This window comes from Capra hircus, chromosome 23 (genome assembly GCF_001704415.2).
Source record: "Capra hircus breed San Clemente chromosome 23, ASM170441v1, whole genome shotgun sequence".
In the NCBI taxonomy this organism is placed as follows: Eukaryota; Metazoa; Chordata; class Mammalia; order Artiodactyla; family Bovidae; genus Capra; species Capra hircus.
Window position 1 is genome coordinate 45,453,292 of NC_030830.1, and position 17,833 is coordinate 45,471,124.

General features: G+C 41.3%; 1 protein-coding gene across 3 annotated transcripts in view; it reads left to right on the forward strand.

Annotated features, from left to right (window-relative positions):
- Positions 1-17,833, forward strand: part of BEND6 (BEN domain containing 6) — a 61,239-nt gene that overhangs the window by 1,636 nt on the left and 41,770 nt on the right. For all 3 annotated transcript variants that reach the window (XM_018038690.1, XM_013973936.2, XM_005696184.2), the window contains exon 2: positions 17,620-17,821. In XM_018038690.1, coding sequence (XP_017894179.1) covers positions 17,702-17,821 — 120 coding nt within the window. In that variant the 5' untranslated portion in view covers positions 17,620-17,701. The remainder of the gene's footprint in view (positions 1-17,619; positions 17,822-17,833) is intronic.

Sequence of the window (17,833 nt, forward strand, 5' to 3'; positions counted from 1 at the left end):
AATATTTAAGAGGCTGAAGAAATCGTGTAATTTTGTAAAATTCTGGAAAGCAGTTAAAGAATTGATGGCAATTCTTGTTTTGTTACTTGCTTGTAGGATATCAAAATCCGTATAGTTTTCTAACTATACGTAATCTACTGTTCAGCTCTGCATAAAGGCTTAACTCTTGATGTTCTTAAGGCCCTTAACCATCATCGTATCTAAGCGTTATGGGACACTCAAAAAGGCATTGCCTAGCACATGTCTTAAATGCGATTCATCACCACGGGAAACATGGGGTTGAATTTTCTTATGAACATCTTGTTTCTTAAAACAACATGTTCTGGTTTGAAGATGGACCTTGCTTGCAGTGGTTGTATAAAGTGAGAATGGTGGATCAGAGCGCCTGCAGGATGGGCTTACCAGCAAGGTCCCAGGCTCTTGGGCTGACAGGTAGCACAGTATCTGTGCAGGTAGCTCAAAGGTTTCCTGATTCTGCAGCCACTGCAGTGAGACACCACATTCCTATCCACTGTGCAGGGGTCATTGAGGAGAAGTCTGGGAGCCTGCCCTGAGGGGCACACCAGAAAAGAAAGAATTCCATATCCCTTTGCTTCGCAGAGGCACAATGGAGTAATTTAAAGCAACGACAAAACTGAACTAACCTTTTGCAAACATTGGGAGAAATATCTCACAGAAGATAGGAAGGTCATCTTTACTTTATCCTTCTTATTGAGGAGAATTTCTGAGTGAGAAGAAATGGCCTAACTCTCCTTGAAACATGCCTAAGAGCGCAAACACAGCATAGTAACCAGTTTGCCCCAAACTGTACATTTATAACAACAAAAAGCAACTAAATAGCAATTTTGGTTTTCTGAGCTATAACTTGAGCACAACTGTTATCATCCTGAGTCTTACTGCAGCCATTTGTAAGTTTCAAGTGCACACAAGAACATCATTTATCTCTTTTGGCAGGCAAATACTTTACTGCCCTGCAGTTAAGATTATAGATACTTCGTTTTAGAGCTGTTCATTTCTGTTCTTTGCATCAAAATCTCAAGGATACTAATAATAAGCTAACCAAATCGTTGAAAGAATTTAGTATTTAGGTTCTATTGTTATTTTCTGGCATCTTTGTTGCTAATTTATTATCCCCTCTCCAAATGATGGCATGTTATTAATTGCTTCTTTCTGTGTGGTTGTGCAATGCTAATGCATTGTGGAATTCAATAAATATTAAATCAGCCAATCAATCCTTTTGGAAGTTAATTTAGTAGAATTCATACCTATTCTTTCCAGTAGGTTTTTATTAATAAAGAATAATTGATATTATAGCAAAATCACAAATTTAAAGTCTGGAGGTAGCAATGGAGGAGGAAGGTCTTTCATACCTTGGAATGAAAAATCAAGATGGAAAAGTATATATAATTTTTTAATTTTTATGATAGTGAGTTAGCACTGTCACCCAAGACAGTGAAGTTGTGAAAATTAGTGAAGAGAATTTGGTATTAGGGATGTAGATGATACATCCTGCAGCCCTTTTTCCCTTTAGATTCTCAACCAAATTGAGAATGCATACAGGGATTCAAAAGGAAATTAAGAGCCTCGCTTAGACTCAGAGCCAAGATGGAGCATCTTATCCCTTTTCCCCCTAACTCTGCTGACCCGCCCAGTCACAAATGAAGTATAGTCCTTCCCAACACTAAGGCAGGAATGAACCCTACCTGTGCTGCTTCTCACCTGAAGACCAGGGGCTCAAAACAGCCTGACACCCTCCAGTCCACGTGGCCTGCAGCACAAGTGAGCAAGAGACAGGACCATCTGTGAGAGGGACCTTTCCTGCACCAGCCCTGCCAACAGTGGTCCCAGTCCCTCCCCAGGAACCCTCATCAAGGAGTCATTCTGCTCCCAAAGATAAACGTAGTAAGGGGCTTAATAAGGTGACAGAAACATCTACAGTATCTCCCTAGAGGTAGGAATGGCACGAATTCCTCATGTGTGCATCAGAAAGAAACATCGAGAAGTGTCTTCACCTAAGCTGTGTGGTGACCAGTTGAGGAGAAGACAGGGATTGCAGATGACTCAGGTTTGGGGCTCAGATGAAGGAACAGTTGTGAAGGCAGAAAAGACAAACTGAGGTTCGGACCCACTGAGGAGCCGAGTTGTCAGAAAGTCATCCATGTGAAATTACCCACGGACACCCGGCTGGGGAATCAGAAGCAGAGAAGGGTGGGAACCGCACACATCAGTTATAGTTGAAGTCACGCAGGTGGACAGAATTACAAAGGAAGAGAAAGTGTGGAAAGAACTGAAATCTGTTGAGGTTTATCCTGATGGGGCTTTTTTGTAAACCTACATTTCTGGAAATGCCTCATAGAGTAACTATGGTTTCCTTTAATCATAGAACTATGTATTAGATCTGTGATAAAGAACTGTAAGTCAGAACTGCCAAGTAAACTATGAAAAACTTAATGATCAAATTTTTTATCATAGATATTGTTATATCCCAATGATCTGTACTGTTCTAGTGTGTGATCGCTTAGGAGTGAATATGATCTGAACTTCATGCATTCACAGAGAGTGTCTAAAATTCAGAACCATGCAGATCCATCTCCTGACCCTAAACATGGTAAATTGCTTGAGGAAATTGGATCCCAAAGATTGCAGGTGAGGAACTTTGAAGTGTGTCCATATTCCATTGGAGAACAAAGAAGCTAACTAAAAGAATTGTGGACAGACTGACATGACAGCTGTGGATTGAGCAAAACTTCTTTTTGAAAGGGTTATCTAGAAGATTCTCTCTCTCGAGAACTATGGTGATTGGTAGTGCAAAGAATCAGAACACGTGAAATTCCTTAAAAATTTATTGAATGAAATAATTTTGCCTGTTACACATAATAATAATAATTTTAAAAAGAAAACCTTTACACTTTGTGCAGAAAGTGAAAAAAAAATAGATTCAGAATTTTGGAGACGTCTAACCCCTTGAGGGCTGGGAAATGAGAGCAGGAAGTGCTTCCTGTTCAGGGGCTTCTCAGGACAGGTGCACATCGGGAGTAAGGAGTCAGAGCACAGAGGACCCGTGGTGAAGAGCCCTCTGCACACCCTCCAGGGAATCGGTTCATCACACTGGGAGAGGCTGAAACCAGACGGGAGGGGGTTGGAGAGGGACTAGGATGTGGAGAAGAGGCAAGAGCGATGTCTACAATCTTTGGAGAAATTTAGCTCTAGAATGCATGGGCAGAAATGCGAGTAAAGCCCAATAATTGTGCTCTCGTCAGAATAGGATACAACTTGGGAGAAGGAGCCAATAGTGGAAGAGAAATTGTGAGTTGAAGGGAGGGGAGAAGACGACCACCTCTCCCGTGTGTTTTGTGGTTCAGCTACTTGTCCTCAGGCTCCCTGAGTCTCCCAGACCTGTTGTTTCTGCTCTCAGGCTGCCTCTGACTCTACAGAGTTAAAACTGGCCCTGACTGGTTGTGATGGCTCCCTACCCCAAGCCCTCCCCACCGGCCCTGGCTACTAACGTTCAGATAGAAGAAGGATTTTTAGGGAAAGAGAAAGAATACCTTGGAATATCGCTGAGGCTATTTGTAAGCGTTTATTACAAACTTCGGTGGAAGTGAGTGGATGACCTGATTGGTAATCAGGCAGAGATATTCCGCTAAAATGTTACCCCGGAAAACAAAAAATTTAGGTAAGAATGAGTCTAGCAATAAGTTACTTGAAATCATACCTTCTTGATTGAACTTGTTTACTCTCAGAAATTGGTGGTGTGAAAGGAATTGGGAGAAATCTGAGAAAGGTTGTATACTTGTTCATTCCCAAGTGGTTTTCATGACAGTCTGAGACCAGTGCCTGTGCCAACCGTATACATGCCCTTGGATTGAAAGTCCAAGGAGCCACATCATTTGGGAGCATCACTACAGCATCTAATGTAATCCAGGAGGCATTTTCCAGCCACCAGAATCAGGGGCGCCATCATACGAATGGATCACTATTCTCTTATAAAATTTTGCATTTGAAGGTAAAAGAATTATTCTTTGCAATAAATATCAAATATTATTTGTAGCAAATATGTCCTATAAAAGATCTTTATTTTACCATAATAAAAATTTGAAAAACAAAGGCCATCATTAATAAGAGAAAGTATTTTATATGACATCATCCCAAATTGTTCTTTTATGTTTTAGAAATTTTAGAGCCGGATTCGGATTTGTTGTCCTAGCGGTGGCAAAATTCATAATCATTCTTGGGGGGGAGGGGTTTGTTCTTTTTTTGTGAATGCTACAGACTTCTCGAAAAAGTCTGCTGACTTTGAAAGTTTAAAAACATCAATATAATTGAATTCATCTCCTCTGTAATGCTTTGCAGACAGGTTTTGGAAAGTAATCATTTATTATCCAGAAGCAAATAGACTTCATTTCTATAGTTTCCACACTGAGTGTGGGATTAGTCATGCAGCAAAATACTGAGTCATTTGGCTGGAAAATTTACTCATAGTTGTATGAACTGCCAATGGAAGATGTGAGAGCTGTTCATAAATCAAATTATAAAGCTCTCAGAGTTATAAATCACTGCCCAAACTTGTTCATTACTGTTCAGATAGTGTGGACTACTTCTACCATTTCTAAGAATGGGCAACGTATACAAAGCAAGTTTGAAAGCAGAAGTCGTTGCCTTCTAGATCCAAGATAAGAGTTGTCGTATTCATTACAAGCATTTCAACATTCTTAAGGGGAAAAAAGCAAGGTAAGCAAGTGGTTTATAGTCGAAGCCCACCTGGGCTTCCCAGGTGGCTCCACGATGAAGAATCTGCCTGCCAATGCAGGGGACTCAGGAGATTTCGAGTTCAGCCTTTGGGTTGGGAAGATCCCCTGGAGAAGGAAATGGCAACCCACTCCCGTGTTCTTGCCTGGGAAATCCCATGGACAGAGAGGCCTGGTGGGCTGCAGTCCATGGAGTCACAGAACAGTTGGACAGGACTGGGCAACTAAACTAAACAAAAAGCAAAGCAAATAGGTTACGAGATGAATAAATTCTTGATTAGCTAGTGTTTATGGATTAAATTCCAGGTTGTCTTAATAAAATAACAGCAGTATTTATTAACTAAAGGATCTCCATTTCTTACAACAGTTTCTGTAGGACTTTTCCATTAACTATTTTGTGGTAACAGATTTGTATACTAATGCATCAATGTGCTGGTAGCCTGAAAGGATGTCACTAAGAGACCAGAAGTAGCATGTGTACCCAGGAAAAGAGGATGAGTAAGTGAGAATTAGCAAAAGATATTCCAATAACATACAGCTCCAGATGTTATTGAAATTATCCAGGTATAATGGCATCCCATGGATCTAGGAACAGAAAGAAAAAATTTATCTTAACATGACTTTGTGGTTCCAAAATACTTTTTGGAGTAAAATAGGAAAACAAATAGCAAACTCACTAAATTAGGATATAGTAAAATTTGTATTTCAAAGATGAAAGCCAAAACTCTAAAGTGTGTTCTTGCTGGTCTTATCTGTGCTGTAGGAGTCTTTAACCTGGGATTCACAAACAGGATTCTAGGGACCTGAAATTATATGTGAAACTGTGCATCTCTTTAGAGGGACATGATCCACAGTTTTCACCAGGTTCTTAAGGAGTTACTACCAAAAAGAGCATCCTCAGAACCATACACAGCCACACAGATATACCAAGGCTTCTGCAGCATCAAATCATTCTCTCCTCCATCAGCATCACATCACGTCAGTGACCACCCGCATCCCAGACTGGGGGAAGGGTCTGAAGCATCTTCAGACTAGGATGAACTGAGGAAGCTCTCGGCTGTAACTAAACAAGCCCAGGGACGTTTCCCCAGTGCAAGGGAACAGCTTGCCAGAGACAGTGTGCCCTGAGCTTCCTTGTCCTCCCGCAACTTTAAATGAGTTTGAAGAGGGACTAAAAGGCTCCTTCAGTAACTTTTATTGGGATGTCAGTTTCAACCTTGAGAGGGGGAAACCTGTATTAAACTATCCAGGGCCACTCCACAGACATCTAGATGTTTGAAGGCAGAAGCCCATTCTGAGCCAGAAACACTGGTCCTGGAATTTAGTCTTCAGCTCAGAGTCTGCAAGGATCTCCATAAAATCTTAAAGCTCAACAGAGAGGCAGGCGGACTTCCCTGACAGTCCAGTGGTTAAGACTCCCTCTCCACTGTCGAGGGCTGGGGTTCCATCCCTAGTCGGGGAACTAAAATCCCACCTGCCACTTTGTGTGGCCAAAAACTAAAAATAAGAAAAATTTTTAAAAAGAGCGAGGCAAGGGCTTAGTATTAGGCTCCCAGAAACTACTCCTAGACATCCTAGTGAATTTAGCAGCCACTCCCCCTGTATCCTGCTTAAGCCGCAGCGGTGAGGACTCTCAATACCCAGTGTTCCCTAGAGATCTGGGAACTGGGCCCTGAGTCCCACCAGGATAACCCTGCCTGAGGTGTGGAACGGGCTTTCCAGGTGGCTCAGCAGGTGAAGAATCTGCCTGCCGTGCAGGAGGTGCAGGAGACCCGGGTCTGACCCCTGGGTCAGGAAGGTCCCCTGGAGGAGGGCATGGCCACCCACTCCAGCATTCTTGCCTAAGAAATCCCGTGGACAAAGGATTCCGTGGGGTCGCAGAGTTAGACACGCCTGAAGCAAGGAGCATTCGCGCACGTGGTGTGGAAGACCGCCCTCCGTCCCCAGGAGCTCAGCCCCGTCCTCCTACTCCTCCGCCTTCCCCTCCCATGCCGTGCCTGTGAGCCCCGCTCCCCTGCCCCTCGTCTCCCAGGACGCTAGGTCCTGTGACCTGGCCCTGGGATCACATTCCCCCACTTCACGAGGCCCTTTGTTTCATTACGGGACTTCCTCACCCCAGTGGGCAAGTCCAGTGTCCAGGGGTCCTTGTCTCTGGGTCTGGTGGCTCCATCTCCAGACGCAGGCTGTGGAAGGTTTTGTGGTTTGACATTCACACATTCCACACAGGAGCGGACTTGAGACAGTGCCATTTCCAGAGTGTTTCTGGTCCCTCTGTGCACTGCTCTTGCGCAGTTTCGTTTGGGGTCCATCTGCAGTGAAGCAGGAATCCACTTTGAGAAGATACTGCTGGCTCACAGTGCCCCCTCCCCGGTGGTCTGGGTCTTGGGGCCCCGCAAGCTGGCTGGCGTGATCGCTGTTCACCTCTTGCCCTCACTCATAGGGCTCAGGACTCTGTGCTGGGCTTCCTCATCACGGAATGGAATACTGCTTCAACAGCGTGTGAAAGAATATTAGAGCCAGAAAATTACTGATAGTAGGTGAAGGGGCACCTACTTTTTTTGTTACAATTAAGTAAATTATCTGAAATTTGTGACTCAGCAGATTAATTATGTTCAGATCTAAACTTTTAAGACTATTAAAGTACAAAATTAATAGAGACATTGGCAATTGGTACACACTTAATTTCATTAGTATACGACATTAATATAGGGTACGTGCTTAGTCACTCGGTCATATCCGACTCTTTGTGACCCCATGGACTGTAGCCTACCAGGGCTGTCCATGGGATTCTGCCCGCAAGAATACTGGACTGCAGGCAAGAATACTGGAGTGGGTTGCCGTGCCCTCCTCCAGGGGATTTTCCCAACCCAGGGATTGAACCCAGGTCTCCCGCATTGCAGGTGGATTCTTTACCAGCTGAGCCACCAGAGAATGGGGCAGATATTTCAAAGAGAAATTAGCTTGTCCTTTATGTTGTAATCAATAAGATAGATTAATATTTGAAAGTTGAATCACTCCTGATTTTTATGCATAGGCATTAATTCCTGCATCAGAATGATTACATTTTATGAATTTTTAAAATTTGTCTAAAAATTATTAAAATTATAGTGATCTCATCTTGCAGTCAACTTTCAAGACGGATAGAATATTCTACATGAATCAAAAAAAAATGTGAAGTGGAAGATGGTTTACATGGCTTAACAACTATCCTAATATAGAACGTTTCATTGATTCTTACTCTTCTTTAGGCGTGACTCTGCACTTGTGTTTCTGATAAATTGGGAAAAGCACATAAATATCAGAGGGTAGAGTGAACGGACAAGTAATAACAGAGGAGTAGCCAAGGAAAATAATACTCACAAAGACTGGTATTCCTTAGAAAATATTTTGGAGGCCCTATAACCATGGGAAAACTTATCCAGAGTCCTTCTGAGTTTTGCATATACTCTCTTGTGCAGACTTTCAGGTGGTCCTACACACACACACACACACACACACACACACACACACACACACAGCTATAGGCTTTTTTTAATTGAAGTATAGTTGATTTACAAGGTTAATTTCTGCTGCACAGCAAAGTGACTCAGTTATACACATGTATTCTTTTTCGTATTTTTTTATATTATGGTTTATCACAGGATATTGAATATACTTCCCTGTACTATACAGTAGGACCTTATTTATCCATCCTATATATAATAGTTTAAATCTGCTAATCCCAGACTCCCAATCGTTCCATCCCCCTACCCCCTTGGCAACCACAAGTTTGTTCTCTATGTGGCTACAGGCTTTCTGTAGACATTAGAGGGGACAGGTGACATTGTGGAAGCAGGTGAAGGTTGTCTTCCACTGCTCCCAGCCTCTGATTTCCACGCTATTACTGCTCTGCTGTAAACATCTTACCTGAACACATCAGGATGAAAATGAGGTGGTCTCACTGTCTCATTACAGAAGAGTTGGAGACTGGGCCATTTAGCACCCAGGTCAGGAGCAACAGAGAGACTTCGGTGCAAAAGATGAGGCTGGTGGCTTTCTTTGTTCAAGCTACTATAGAAAAATACCAGCCATTGAGTAGCTCATAAACAACAGAAATGTTCCTCTCATAGTTCTGGAGGCTGGGGTCCTGGATCAGGTGCCAGTGTGGTAGGGTGCTAGCGAAGCCCCTCTTCCAGCTGCAGACTGCCGATTCCTCACTGTGTCCTCCCCCGGCAGAAGGCTAGGGATCCCCTGGAAGCCTTTCTAACAAGGGAACTAATCCATTCATGAGGCCTCCCCCCTCCCCGCCTCCTCATCCCCCCCCCCACTTCATGACCTCATCACCTCCCCAAAGCTCCACCACCTGATACCATCACCAGTGAGGGTGAGGATTTCAACATATGGATTTGGGGAGGCACCCATTCTGACCATAGCAGCTGGGTGTAGGGAAACTAGGAGAAACTTCCTCCAGTATATATATAGTTTAAAAAATAATATGGATGTCTCCTACCACCATGTCCCACCTTGCCAGAGGCAGAGCTCAGACTGGTAGCCCATTTCACAGAGAGCATTAAACCAGCACTGGATATTTAGAAATATGTTGTCATTATTTTCCTGGCATCTTCAATTCAGTTCAGTTCAGTCGCCCAGTCGCGTCCAACTCTTTGCAATCCCATGAATTGCAGCATGCCAGGCCTCCCTGTCCATCACCAACTCCCGGAGTTCACCCAAACTTATGTCCATCGAGGGGTGATGCCATCCAGCCATCTCATCCTCTGTGGTCCCCTTCTCCTCCTGCCCGCAATCTCTTCCAGCATCAGAGTCTTTTCCAGTGAGTCAGCTCTTCACATGAGGTGGCCAAAGTATTGGAGTTTCAGCTTTAGCATCATTCCTTCCAAAGAACACCCAGGACTGATCTCCTTTAGGATGGACTGGTTGGATCTCCTTGCAGTCCAAGGGACTCTCAAGAGTCTTCTCCAACACCACAGTTCAAAAGCATCAATTCTTCAGCGTTCAGCCTTCTTCACAGTCTGACTGTCACATCCATACATGACCACTGGAAAAACCATAGCCTTGACTAGATGGACCTTTGTTGGAAAAATAATGTCTCTGCTTTTGAATATGCTGTCTAGGTTGGTCATAACTTTCCTTCCAAGGAGCAAGCATCTTTTAATTTCATGGCTGCAATCACCATCTGCAGTGATTCTGGAGCCCAAAAAAATAAATTCTGGCACTGTTTCCACTGTTTCCCCATCTATTTGCCATGAAGTGATGGGACCAGATTACAGGCTCTAAATTATGTCTCTCAAGTACCGTCCTAAATATTTTAGTAATAATGTGCAGTGAAGTAAGGCACGGAGAGAAAAAGGTTCAAGCAGTTGTTTTGCTCACCAGGAAAAGAAATGAAGATGAAGGAAAAGGAGGCATGTGACACAGCGAGACCCCGTTTCAGTGTGATAACTGAGCCCCTAGGTCAGGGTTCAGCAAACTGCTGCCCCTCTGCCTGCCTTTTGTGTCTGTACAGCCTGTGAACTAAGAGCAATTTTTTACAGTTTCAAGTCATGAAAAAATAATATGAGAATATCATATCATGATATGTGAGAACTGTATAAAATTGAAGTTTCGGTGTCCGTAAACTTTTATGGGAGCGTGTCCACACTGTTGTGTGTACAGGTTGCCCGTGTGCTTTCATGCTGCAAGGGCACAGCTGAGTAGCTGACAGAGGCCGCACGGGGCGGCCCGCTCGGTGCAGTGCTGTTGTGATGACGGGACAGTGTTTAATGTCATGCGCAGTGTCATACCAGTTTTGTTTTCTTACTATCGGTGCATGCCAGTCACGCCAACGCTAGAAAGAAAGAGAACTCTGGACTCACGGCTTCTGAAGCAGAGTGGCATGTGGGTTATTTTGTTACCAAATTAGATGGCAAAGCATTGTGTGTATTATACAAGACACTATAGCTGTGCTATATAAAAAAAAAAAACACATTACCAAACTCAGCACTCATCACAGTATTTCCAGCTCACCAGAAAGCAAGTCACAACAATTAGAAAATGTATTTATTTTTGCTTTGGGCCATGCCCTGCAGCTTGTGGGATCTTAGTTTCCTGACCAGGGACTGAACCCAGGACCTTGGCAATAAGAGCCTGAAGTCCTAACCACTGTATTGCCAGGGAATTCTCCTTGAAAATTTAAAGTGAAATATCACAGCAGAATTTTTTCACAAAAATGAGGAATGAAAAGGAGTCTGTGACTAGAGTAAGTTTCTGGGTGGTTGGTTTGTTAGCAAGGAAAGCCCTTAGTGACAGTTAATGAAGTCATCCCTTTTTGCAGTAGCTAAAGGCACGTGCCCAGAAAAAAAACAAATACACTTAAGACTCTTAGTTTTTCAGCAGAAACAGTTACTCAAAGGAATGAGGACATCAGGAGCAATGTAATTAAAATACACAGCAAGTGACGGCGTGTTTCTTGGCTCATGATGAATCCACAGATGTTACTGATATTGCTTAGTTGTTCTTGTTTATTTGGGGAGTAATTGCTGAGTTTAAAGTGACTGATAAATTAGCCATTATAAATAGTCTTTGTGAAACTACTGTGGGAGAGAATAATTCCTAAGAAGTTGAGAAAACATTGATTCAGTACAACCTGATGTGGAATCTACTAAGATGTGATGCAGTTGATGGTGGTTCAAACTGTGTGTGAAGCCAAAAAAGATTTGTTGGAAAAATTTATAAAACTTGTGAAAATATAAGTTATTTAAAGCCTACAGTTATTCATTTTATTTTTAATCAGAAGATACTTTGAAGAAAATGTTTGAACCTATTATATATATGTATTTTTTTACATAGCTATATTGAATTATTATTTAAATGCTGTTCACCCATTTGAAGTACACAGTTCAATGTGGAGTTTTATTTTTATTATTATTTGTTTTATTCACAGGGTTTGTGCAACAACCACCACAATCCAATTTTTAAAAAATATTTTTGGGGCCTCCCTTGTGGTCCATTGGTTAAGACTCTGCTTCAAGGGCAGGGGTTATGGGTTCAGTCTCTCGTTGGGGAACTAAGATCCCACATGTCACATGGCTTGGCCAAAAACATTTTTTTTTTAATTTTTAAACATATTTTTGTCTTTTTTAAAAGAAACCCATCAACAGGGATTCCTTTCCCCATCCACCAATCTTTCACCTCTAGGAAACCATTAATGTATTTTTGTTTCTAGAAAGTTGACAATTCTTGACATTTCTCATAAATGTAATCATACAATGTGCGATCTTTTGAGACTGATGTCTTCAACTTAGCATAAGGTTTCCAAGGCTCATTTATGTTGTAGCATGTATTAGAACTTCATTTCTTCTTATTGCTGAATCCTATTTCACAGTAGGAATGTACTTACTTTTATTCATCTAGTCAGAAGTTGATAAACTCTGGGTTTTTCCACTTTTTAGCTGTTATGGCTAATACTGCTGTGAACATTTGAGTACAAATTTTTGTTTTGATGTATACTTTCACTTCTGCTGGAGATATACTTAGGAGAGAAACTGATGTATCATATGGTGATGCAGTATTTAACTTTTGGGAGAACTGCCAGACTGTTTTCCAAAATGCATGCCCTATTTTTACAATCCCATCAGCAAGAGTGGGATTCCAGTTTCTCCACATCAGTACCAAAACTTTTTGTTTTTTGTCTTTTTTGGTTATAGCCACCTCAGTGGATATGAAGAGGCATCTTATTGTAATTTTTATGAGCATTTGTGTAGTGGTTAATAACACTGGGTTATTCATTGTTTATCTTCATGGAAATAATGTCTGTTTAAATCCTCTGTTTAAAAAAGGATTTTTTTTTGTTTAAAAATAATAACTTTTGGTAATTATCCTTTGTTTAAAAAAAGCTGGGTCATTCATCTTTTTATTATTGTATTGTAAAAGTTTTTAGAATCCTGTATTCAAGTCCCTTATGAGATCTATTTTCCAATATTTCCTTCCATTGTGTAAGTTTTCTTTCTACTTTCTTGATGGTATCATTTGTGAAAATAATGTTTTTTTTCATATCTATGAAATCGTTGCCTAACCCAAGATCACAAGATTTATATAAACTCTCATAACACGTCAGCATTAGCAAGTGAGCATTTGACTTTAATTTTGAAAAGGAAAAGGGAAAGAAAGAAAAAGAAAAGGGAAAACATTGAACACTAATTAAACAAATTTTTTAAAATTCCATTCTCCGTAGGCCTATGTTACAAAAAATTGTACTCAATTATTATCAGTTTAGTTTCAAATATGCGGAGTACATCATGAGAAATGCCATGCTGGATGAATCGTAAGTTAGAATCAACATTGCCGAGAGAAATATCAACTACTTCAGATACGTAGATGATACCACCCTGATGGCAGAAAGTAAAGAGGAACTGAAGAGCCTCTTCATGAGGGTGAAAGAGGACAGTGAAAAAGCTGGCTTGAAACTCAACATCAGAAAAATTAAGATCATGGCATCCGGTCCCATAACTTCATGGCAAATAAAAGGAGGAAAAAGTGGAAGCAGTGACAGATTTTAATTTCCTGGGCTTCAAAATCACTGCAGATGGTGACTGCAGCCATGAAATTAAAAGATGCTTGCTCCTTGGAAGGAAAACTATGACAAACCTAGACAGCGTATTAAAAAGCAGAGATACCGCTTTGTTGATGAAGGTCCATAAAGTCAAAGCTATGGTTTTTCCAGTAGTCAGATACGGATGTGAGAGCCGGACCATAAAAAATGCTGAGTGCCAAAGAACTGATGCTTTTGAATTGTGGTACTGGAGAAGACTCGAGAGTTCCTTGCACTGAAGGGAGCTGTAATCAGTCAATCCTAAAGGAACTCAACCCTGAATATTCATTAGAAGGACTGATGCTGAAGTTCCAATACTTTGGCCACCTAATGCAAAGAGCCAACTCATTGGAGAAGACCCTGATGCTGGGAAAGAGTGAAGAAAAAGGAGAAGGGGGTGGCAGAGGATGAGATGGTTTTAGAGAGCATCACCTCAATGGACATAAATTTGAGCACGTTCCGGGAGATAAGGGACGACAGAGGAACCTGGCGTGCTGCCTGCTTCCTTTGCTGGAGTTGCAAAGAGGCAAATACAACTTAGTGAATAAACAGCAATAACATTTCAAATTCATGAATGAAAAGTTTTGAAGATTTATGTTCTTTCTTGCTTATAAGTACCCACATAATATCCTTGATTTTGCCTCTTGGCCTGCAAAGCCTAAAAAATATACTACCTGACCCTTCACAGAAAATGTGTGTTGACCTTGCTCTGAGTGACCAGATGAATGAGATTTGCTGTAAGTGGAGACTTTGTTGACAGAATCCTCTCTAAATAATTATATATCACTGATTTAAGATTGCTTATGGCAAACACACTTAGGATCTGTGGATTGACAACTCCCTAGAGAAGGTCATGCGAGCTAGACAGCTCTGAGGTATAAAACGGAGGTGTGTCACAACCTAAACACACCCACTGTGTGAGCTGGCCCCCAACTCTCAGAGGTCTCACCTGTTATTCTAGAAGGAAGGACCTACAAACCCCGCAGAAAGTCCTAAATTTCTCCCCATTCCGCCTGTGCCTTTTTTTAAATTGGAGTATAATTGCTTTGCAATGTTGTGTTAGTTTCTTGCCCGTGCCTTTTGATTGCTTGTATCTTTGAAATTATTAACAAAACTTGATACTAGGTAAGGTCTCTGATGTTTGTGAGTAAGATATGATAGTCTAGTCCCATGTGTTAGCTGAAACACTATTCATGCATTTAAAAACTGAAAGTAAATTTTCAAAAAGCCAAACCAAGCAGTCTTGAAAAGACCATCCCAAATATAATTTTATGCTTGGAGTAGAGAATAATTAATTTCTCTGAAAATAGGTAAAATATCCATATTTTCTAAAAGGAGTGCTTGGGGTAATTTGGTAAGGAGCATAGTTACCTTCTGTTTAACAGTCCCTTTGAGACAGTCTCTTCTGTAAAGTTTTATCGCGAGCATACTTAGTCCCTCAGTCGTGTACAGCTCTTTGCAACCCCATGGACTGTAGCTCACCAGGCTCCTCTGTCCATGGGATTTTCAGGCAAGAACACTGGAGGGGGTTGCCATTTCCTTCTCCAGGGAATCTTCCTGACCCAAACTCGTGTCTCCTATGTCTCCTGCATTGCAGACAGATTCTTGACCTGCTGAGCCATCAACTATATAAATTATATATCTTTTCATAAAAACAAACCAACATTTGCAAGTAAAAAGGATTCTCGGATCAAATGTGCTGAATCATCCATAGACGGTAAAAGAGATTTGATCATTTCCACTCTATTCAACTTAAGCACTATCATCTGCTTTATCAGGTTTTGAAAAAATGATTCTCCCTTAAAATTTTTATGATGTCTATTACCTTTGAAATTTGCCCTCATTCTTTATAGTACTATTCTTAAGTTTATACCAAAGAAGATATTCCATCTCAAAACTTTAGAGGTTTCAGAAAAAAAAAAAAAAAGGACCAATTTCTAGGCCATTATTGATCTCCCTTGGAATATTTTGGTCCTGATGAGATCTGCTATCTTTAATGTCTTTTTCCTAAAGGTATATAACTTCCGTCCTCATTTGCATCATTTTGTAATCTTTCTACTTAGACTCCTCATAACTGACAAGAAAAAACTTGTAAAGATGGGGAAAAAATTATACTATTTAATTTTATACAGGACAACTTCCTGCATCCCACGTATTGGAAACGTGACATCCTCATGATTTTGAATCAAGTGGAAGCGTGTCCTAAATAGGCTCATGGGAGAAGAAGGACAGGAAGTATGAGTAAACCAGTTCACCTGATTGGCTAGTGCCTTTATGAAACATACAGTTACAAACATATTATGTATCCTTTTGCTTTTTCTTTTTTATTTCATATATGACCAAACATCTCAAAATATCCCTACTTCTTTAGATTTTATTAACTTTATTCAACAGTCTAATAAAGATAGAAAAATGTTACAATTTTATACATACCTACATATACTTTCATTTTTTTTGTTTATTTGTTTTTTATGGAAGGGTATTTTATTTTAAACATAGCAAGCAGTGTGTTCATGTCAATCTCAAACTCCCAATCTATCCTCTCTCACTTCCTCCCTGGTAACCGCAAGTTCATTCTCTAAGGTTGTGAGTCTGTTTCTGGTTTTTAAATAGGTTCATCTGTATATTTTCTTTTTAGATTCCACATATAATGGATATCATATATTTGTGTTCCTCTATGTTACTTCACTTAGTGTGATAATCTCCGGGTCCATCCATGTTGGTGCAAATGGCATTGTTTTGTTCTTTTTTATGGCTGACTAGTTGCCAGCAAATTTGGAAAACTCAGCAGTGGCCACAGGACTGGAAAAGGTCAGTTTTCATTCCAATCCCAAAGAAAGGCAAAGAATGCTCAAACTACCGCACAATTGCACTCATCTCACATGCTAGTAAAGTAATGCTCAAAATTCTCCAAGCCAGGCTTCAGCAATACGTGAACCATGAACTTCCTGATGTTCAAGCTGGATTTAGAAAAGGCAGAGGAACCAGAGATCAAATTGCCAGCATCCGCTGGATCATGGAAAAAGCAAGAGGATTCCAGAAAAACATCTATTTCTGCTTTATTGACTATGCCAAAGCCTTTGACTGTGTGGATCACAAAAAAACTGTGGAAAATTCTGAAAGAGATGGGAATACCAGACCACCTGACCTGCTTCTTAAGAAACCTGTATGCAGGTCAGGAAGCAACAATTAGAACTGGACATGGAACAACAGACTGGTTCCAAATAGGAAAAGGAGTATGTCAAGGCTGTATATTGTCTCCCTGCTTATTTAACTTCTATGCAGAGTGCATCATGAGAAACGCTGGACTGGAAGAAACACAAGCTGGAATCAAGATTGCTGGGAGAAATATCACTAACCTCAGATATGCAGATGACACCACCCTTATGGCAGAAAGTGAAGAGGAGCTAAAAAGCCTCTTGATGAAAGTGAAAGAGGAGAGTGAAAAAGTTGGCTTAAAGCTCAACATTCAGAAAACAAAGATCATGGCCTCTGGTCCCATCACTTCATGGGAAATAGATGGGGAAACAGTGGAAACAGTGTCAGACTTTACTTTGGGGGGCTCCAAAATCACTGCAGATGGTGACTGCAGCCATGAAATTAAAAGACGCTTACTCCTTGGAAGAAAAGTTATGACCAACCTAGATAGCATACTCAAAAGCAGAGACGTTACTTTGCTGACTAAGGTCCGTCTAGTCAAGGCTATGATTTTTCCAGTGGTCGTGTATGGATGTGAGAGTTGGTCTGTGAAGAAGGCAGAGCGCCGAAGAATTGATGCTTTTGAACTGTGGTGTTGGAGAAGACTCTTGAGAGTCCCCTGGACTGCAAGGAGATCCAACCAGTCCATTCTGAAGGAGATCAGCCCTGGGATTTCTTTGGAAGGAATGATGCTAAAGCTGAAACTCCAATACTTTGGCCACCTCATGAGAAGAGTTGACTCATTGGAAAAGACTCTGATGCTGGGAGGGATTGGGGGCAGGAGGAGAAGGGGACCACAGAGGATGAGATGGCTGGATGGCATCACTGACTCGATGGATGTGAGTCTGAGTGAACTCCGGAAGTTGTTGATGGACAGGGAGGCCTGGCGTGCTGCGATTCATGGGGTCGCAAAGAGTCAGACACGACTGAGTGACTGAGCTGAACTGAAGTGGTCTGTGTATATATGTACCATATCTCCTTTATCCATTCCTTTGTTGGTGACGTTTAGGTTGCTTCCATGTCTTGGCTGTCGTAAACAGTGCTGCAATAAACACAGGCGTGCATGGATCTTTTCAAACCATGTTTTTCTCTTGTTTTTCATTTTAGGGCAAAATATTAACAGAATATCCCCATCTCATGGGCTTTCCCTCCTCCCACAATTTCACAAAACCTTTGGTAACTAAGAAAAATGCAGAAGATCTTTCAAACAGAGGAAACCACTGATTCCCAAGCTCTCAGAAAAGGAAAGCGGAAAAGGACGGAGCCAATGGACTCAGAGAATGTGAACAGTGACCCAGACAAAGCCCAGGTGGGTGTGCTG